Here is a 7,268-nt window from a genome sequence, read left to right as displayed (position 1 = left end):
GATACCATGTGAAGAGAGTGGGAGAGAAGTAAGGAGTCTCACTTGCAGCTTTCTCACATACACAATGGGGGAATATACACAAAGGTGGAGGCTGAAAACAATTTTCCTCTTCTTAGTTGTGAAAGCCAAAAGAACTCTAAGTACAAAAGAATAGGTGAACCCTATATGTGGGTCTCAAACCAAACTCAGCTAACTAAGGTGGCATACCAACTGAGCCACTAACTAGGGTACATAAAGATAGGTGTCATCCAGCTATTATTCATGGGCGGTGTACCAACCGCATCTGTAGCTAACAAGTCGATGACATAAATGGACAACGGTCACCTTGGCATATCACGAGTGGAGCTCGATATCTCAACAAGTGTTGGGGACTGACCTAGAACCACAAGGAACCCCCAACCTAGCAAATCCGAGGAGTACGATACCCCCTAATGCCGACCTGATTGCATTGTTAGATGGATCACAAAAATTACATCTTTTTATATCTTACCAAATCTGAGCTACGCTTTGAGGCTCGTCACATATCCAGGGACCCTTTCACTGGTGAAAGGGTCCTAGAAGGATGAAAACCCCTACTTTTGACTACATCTTGGCTAAGAAAAAATATCTCCTCATATCCTTTCAAAAACAATTGTTGTCCAAAGACTGAATAAACCAAAATTTCATAAGTCCTTTAGGCTCTTTAGTTAAAAATAAGCTCATAGGACCCTTTTGCTAGCAAAAAGGTCATTTGAGCTTATTTTGGATGCATTTAAATTGAAAATAAATAAATGGATTTCAGTCTTTTAAAAGCCCATGAGATGTACTTGGATTGCTCATAACTTTCTAACCATAGCTTGGATTGATGAGATGTAAAAATAAAATGTGATGTACTTTTTGTGTTGTATCTGACTCTGTACTCAAAATTAAATTTTGCCATCTTTCTAGGGCCCTTTCACTAGTAAAATTGTTCATGGAGACATGATGATGGTCATAACTCTCAAAGTATAGCTCATATCATGATGTATTTATAAGACTCTATCCAGCCAAATGATCAAATTATATAATTTTATTAAAAAAATTAGTCCTCTCAACATTATAAGAGAGAGAGAGAGAGAGAGAGAGAGGATTACCGTACCAAACATGAGTATATACATGATGTAGTCCACTCTTCTAGAGGAATAGGAAGCAGAAGAGGAAATACTACATTTTCTAATAAGAGTGGAGGCAAGAGGACTCAACTAGCAAAGATGTTGGACTCGAGACATTTAGTGGGACACATGAAGAGCTTCTCCATGATACTGAGGGGGAAGACCAACATCATGATGAGAAGGAAGAGAGAAAGCCTCAAGTATGTAGATGATACTGAGAGATGTGGGGATCACATTGGTTTGGAGGCCAATGAGGGCCAACTTTGAATTGGCAGGTGGGGGAGATATCATTAGCAAATGGAGGGTTTTTAGTTCAAATTAATATCCTTGAATACCCTTACGCACACCAATCATTCATTCAAGGGTTAGGTGGTATGTAGTAGTCCTTAAGGTGTGTGGGGACTCCATACCCTAGGGTACATCTCTAATGTTATGGTTTTATGCTATTTTCAATAATTGACCAATATAGTGTTTAGATTGCATGTTGTCCAAAACACTTTGACTATGCTATGTTTGCATTTTTTAAAGGCATGGATATGATCATGATCATGACTCCAATATATGCATCTTTACATCTTTGGTATATGCTTGAAGCAATGTACTTGTGGTAGGACAAGAATAACACCATATTTGTAGTGTTTTGTGGTTTGTGGTTTAGGTGCACATTCTATGTTGGTGTTGTATTTTTGATACTACGTGGTTGGTAAGTATTTGTGCGAACCTTGGAGACAAACACAAAGGATATGGGGTGGAAGCATCAAAAGGGTGCACAACACCATTTCTCTAGGAAAGGGTATATCATGAAAGGTAATTGGAATGAAGCTCGGAACTATAAGCTTATGGGTTTGAACTCAAGAAAAAATCATACTCGGTTCGTATCAACTCATCAACGATTACGGTCACCTGTCCAATGATGAACAAGGAGAAAAATAAATTCCTTTGACAATTGGGGAAAGTACTAAGTGCTTCTAAACCAATTATAGCAGCCCGGCCCAAGTGATGGCGTTATGCAATTATTGGCATCCGGATTTTGTCGTGAACATTAGACCCTACATAGGTTTTGTGTAGAACCTGACTAGCCGCGTCTCTCATCGAGAAAGAACCATGTGTCACTCCACAGGCTTGTGCACACGGCATAATAGGAGCCTTCTCCCTTAGATTTGTGCCACATCAAATGGGAATCCGAATTCCCTTCTCTAAGGCTAATGCAACATGATCATAAGGGCAGTTCTACCCAGACTTAGAGAAGGGAATTCGGATTCCCATTTGATGTGGCACAAATCTAAGGGAGAAGGCTCCTATTATGCCTTAGAGAAGGGAATGCTTACACTTATTCTGGAAGTTCGCCATGCCTGCTCGCATGATAGTGGCAATCACCATAAGGAATTAAAAAATAATGGGGAAGTTCCAAGTCTTCTAGGTTATAAGAACATCTTTACTGTAGATCTAGAACAGACATGGCCGATAGTTAGAGGGACTGTGACCCAAAATAATTTTGTCTTTAAGGATTGGAGTCGGGTTAGTTTGACCTGATTGAGTAGGAATCAGGAGGAACATTCACAAGGTATCTAGAAAAGTAGGTGCTTGCAAAGAGAGAGACTCTGCTTTGTTTTAGTTTTATAATCTGCGCTGTTTGTCCTCTTTTTGGTGATAAAGTCTACGGGGTAACGTTCACTTCCCCAAAAAATAATTTCAATGCGATTTATTTTCATATGTTCGTAGGTATTTTTAGACATAGTTGTAATTTTCAAAGTAGATATTTTTGGACACAATCGTAGAAGTTGGTATGTATGGCAAGGGTCTTTTCGTACGTTCTTGTGCGGCCATGACTAATCCACAGTGTATAGCCTCAAGGGCAAGTAAAAATCATGGAAGCAGTTTTGCATTGCTTTGTACCAAGAAACCCAATCATTCAGTCTCCCCTTCCTCATCTAACTTTGTAGTCACAATGGGGAGCTCATGTTTCACAAATTCATCGAGCAACATAGAAAATTTAGTTACAGGGAGAGAACTGACCTTTGTCAGACTTAACTTCACGTATCTTAGCACCTGAGATATTTGTGCAAAAGATGGGCGACGACGTGCATCACAATCCCAACATCGCTTGATGCAGTCTGCAAGAACGGGCGGACAGCTTGATGGCAACTCTGGCCTCGCATTCTCAGTGACTCGCTTGTATACTTCCTTCGGCTGCACGTTTGCAAAGCACTTCGGAGCTTCGCCTGTGAGAATCTCGTAACAAAGTATGGCAAAACTGAAGACATCAGCCTTTACAGTGTATTTCTCAGGGACAACAATGATATCGTCAGACTCATCTGGACCTACATGACCAAGAACTTCCGGTGCCCTATAATAACCGGTGCCCGCCTTCTCTCTTGGGAAGTAGTCTTCATTAAGTTTCCACATGCCAAAGTCTGCCAATTTTATTTCTATATAGCCTTTCTCGTCCAATGACTTTACACTGCTTGGATTTACGAGAACGTTGGAGGGCTTCAAATCTCTATGGATCACCTTCATTTTGTGCAGATATTCCATGCCTCTAGAAACTTGGAAAATGATATCTACAATCACATTTAGAGTCAGTCTAGGCTTCCGCGCGGCTGCTCTAGCTTGCATGTCAGAATCAAGATCACCACTCATTAGCTCCGTCACTATTTGGAACAAACCGACCCTTGAATTGTGTGACCATCCTATCACCTTAAGGGTATATGGACTGCTCAAACTCGCAAGCATGGCTGCCTTTCTTATCAATGTGAAACTCCTTAATGAAAACTCTTTTACTGCGACTCTCTGGCCCAACCAAGTTCGCTCAAAGACGGCACCTGAACTACCAGCCCCTATAAAGCGGCTGTTGATCTTGCAGATATCTTCTGGGTCAATCTTAAAACGAAAATCCTCCTCAGCCTCGACTGCCCCACACCTGAAAACCGCTATTTGGTAAGCGTTGCGCTTTTCAGGGCTCAGGAATCTCTTCCTGAAGTAGCCCATGCGAGCATATTTCTTCTTCATCAAGTACATCCGGCTAACCATAACGTCTCTATCCACACGAACATGTTCTGAAAGATCCTCACTGCTTAAGACTTGGTCACATTCGGCTATCCTTTTTCGTAACACTTCTTCGAATGGTAATCCTCTGAAATGATGAAGAACTGCATCTAAAAGAGCAATACACCACATGAAATCGTGAAGGTGAATCACATATGCCTCTCCTGTGTTGAGATTGGATGCCAAATGCTGCAGCCAGGCACCTTCTGAACAAGCCAGGAAATAGGCCTCAATCTGGCCCATGACACGTTGGAGATTCTTCATCAGTTCATCGCACGTAGAATGCATGTGGCTACCGCGCAGTTCTTCTAACTTTGTGCAGCAGGTGCTGGCCAGATGATGGCATTGCTTTGAATTCAAAGTAATAGGTCGCCCTCGGATGCTTCCTTTCTGAGCAACTTCCATGAGCAGAGAAAGCCAGTTGTCCCAATTTCTAGCCAACTCCTCCCCGCTGCACGATCCCATCGTCGCAGTCACCTAATGCTTCTTCCGATTGACGGATTGTTGGGAAATTTTGCGAAATGGTTGTCCGATTTAGACCTTATCCTGCGACTCGATGACCAGCAAATAGATAGCATAAATCTGCGATTCCGATGGTAAATGTTCTGAGGAGAGACTGGGACATAGGTGGAATGAACGATCTCCAAAAGCAAAGAGGACAATGGAAGGCGAAAATGGTAAAGGCACCTGTGTGCGGTCGAGGATGAGATGGGTCGATAGACTAGCAAAGAAGTCGGCTAGCACACAAGCAATCCTTCAACACCGGGACTCCAGGAGCCACAAGAAGCGGTAAAGGGGGGAGGCTAAAAAGTCACACGTATTTACACCCACGAAGCTTCTTCTAAATCCGCATGCCCTGTGAACTTCTTATTGCCCAGCCACTCAACTTATGAAGCCACCATCAATCCCAGGAACTCCCTGTCATTAAGAAGATCATTCGCAATTTCTTTTCTTTTAATTGAAGAGGTCTACTCATATATTACTCAAAAACCACCAAACGAAGTTTCATAGAGACACTCTGCAAACGAGCTCTAGCAGCTTCATCCAACCAACTGGCCACTAGCCATCTAACCTGGATAGTAGCATCCATAATAATTGTGCAAATAGTGGATCGTTACTCCCAGGGATTCTCATGGGGTCGAGAGATCCCCTTGCAATCAGCCTCCTCAACATGGCAAGCAACAGTTCAGTAACGGGATTCCCATGTATCCGTTACTGAACCGTTGCTTGCCATGTTTAGGAGGCTGATTGCAAGGGGATCTCTTGACCCCATGAGAATCTGGGTGTATCCGTTACTGAACCGTTGCTTGCCATGTTTAGGAGGCTGATTGCAAGGGGATCTCTTGACCCCATGAGAATCCCTGGGAGTAACGATCCACTATTTGCACAACTGTTTGCAGATGACTCAAATTCCATTTGTAAGGCAGACCCGAAATAGCTAAAGCTCATGCTTGGGCTATTTGAGATGCACTGTGAAGCCTCGGGCTCCAAGATACAGTGGGAGAAGTTGAAGGCTCTGTATGTGTCTAGGAAAGAGCCGCTGGAATGGATGAGAGCCATAGGTATCCAATGGGTTCCAAGAGGGCACGTGATTAGACACCTTGGGGTCCCCATAGGGATAGGCATCTCCATAAGACAACGGTTTTTGTGGTGGTGGCCTAAGTTCAAGTCAAAGATCGAGGTTTGGTCTAAGGTCCCTCTGAGCTTGCTGGATAGATGCACAGGGTCAAACACATCCTAGCCCCATCTACTTTCTACATACTGTCAGTATGTGCTTTCTGGAAGACTCATTTGCTGCAGATCGAAAAGGAACTGAGATCCTTCATTTGGAAGAAGACAAGGTGGAAGTGGCTCTCGTGGTCCGTCCTCTACTCTCCTAAGAAGTTGGGGGGTTTTGGTACCCTTAACTTGAGGAGAAGGTCGATCTCCTTCCTTTTGAAACTATGGGCATAGTTCTTGGATTCTAAGGAGCCGTGGACATGTTTTCTAGAGGAGGCAATCCGCTCTGCCTCTGTCAGATACTTCCCGAATATGGACATGTGGACTAAGGTCTTTTTTGTTGCCCCGCTCTGTCTAAAGTCTAGCTTTCACTACAGGCTAGTTGTTGCATGGAAGGAGGGCATCATGTTGCTCAAGTGGAAAGGACTACCCGCGGGTGGCTTGGACTTCTCCCTTAGACTGTCACCATGGTGGCAAGCAGCGTGGCCAGGTGGAGGGTGCTTTGCGATGGGGAAGGAAGGTTTGGCAGGGAGGATAGCAGCAAAGGGGATTCTTGTGTGGGAGGACCTCTAGGACCGATTCACGGGTGATTGGTTGTCTCCCTTACAGGCTAGGGTTAAATTTATGCTGTCCCAAGATGAGTTGTGTCTGGTGAGTGAGATATTGAGTAGGATCCCAGGTGAATGGCCCATCCATCAAGATTGACATATGCTAAGAGAGGCAAAGCAATTGAGGTTGAAAATACCAACTATGCTCTTATGACTACCATCATGGCTACATAAGAGGCAGTGTACTTTGAAGATGTAGTAGACAAAAACTGCTATGAATGAAAAAATGGATTCTTTATATAAGAATAATACTTGCGAATCATGTGACCTTCCACCGATTGGTTCCATAGCGGATGAGTGGGAAAGTGGATGCAAAGGGAGATTAGAAGCAAGAGGTGGGAGGAGGAGGAGGAGGCGGAGGAAGGAGGCATCGAGAGGGGAAGGTGGAGATAGAGGAGGAATGGAGGAAGAGGAGGGAGAGCAAGAGTATGGGCTACAAGATCGAGGGATGCTAGTGCGCACGTTCATAGTGTAAGGGAGTAAGAAAATAAGGAGATCGATTATAAGAACATTTGAAATGAATTGAAGACTGAAAACCAAAAAGTGGGATCTCATTTCCATTAAGAGGTATTTATACATATTCTTGAGCTTATATTATATCTATGCATTTCTATGTCAAGGATCTTTTATCTGTATACAAAGTGTATACCAAGGATTCTCTATCTAGATGTACACAAAGGGAGTGTCAAGTATTTTTTTGTCTCTATACAAAGTGTATACCAATGATTTTCTCTCTCTACACAAAAAGTATGTTAGAAGAATTTAG

The 7,268-nt window shown here is 43.1% G+C and overlaps 1 protein-coding gene across 1 annotated transcript; it reads right to left on the bottom strand.

The window, feature by feature from the left end:
- Positions 1 to 3,038: 3,038 nt before the first annotated feature.
- LOC147900790 (light-sensor Protein kinase-like) lies at positions 3,039 to 5,013 on the bottom strand. Its single transcript, XM_087375749.1, has 2 exons — positions 4,863 to 5,013; positions 3,039 to 4,757 (listed from the first exon to the last, which is right to left on the bottom strand). The coding sequence occupies exon 2, from the start codon at positions 4,638 to 4,640 to the stop codon at positions 3,039 to 3,041; it is 1,602 nt and encodes a 533-aa protein (XP_087231875.1). The 5' UTR covers positions 4,641 to 4,757; positions 4,863 to 5,013.
- Between the last annotated feature and the right edge of the window lie 2,255 nt (positions 5,014 to 7,268).

Source organism: Dipteris shenzhenensis, chromosome 6 (assembly GCF_047967505.1).
Source record: "Dipteris shenzhenensis isolate YYH24624 ecotype China chromosome 6, Dip_SZ_1.0, whole genome shotgun sequence".
NCBI lineage: Eukaryota > Viridiplantae > Streptophyta > Polypodiopsida > Gleicheniales > Dipteridaceae > Dipteris > Dipteris shenzhenensis.
The sequence above is the reverse complement of the archived record's forward strand: the minus strand, read 5'-3'. Positions and strand labels throughout refer to the sequence as shown.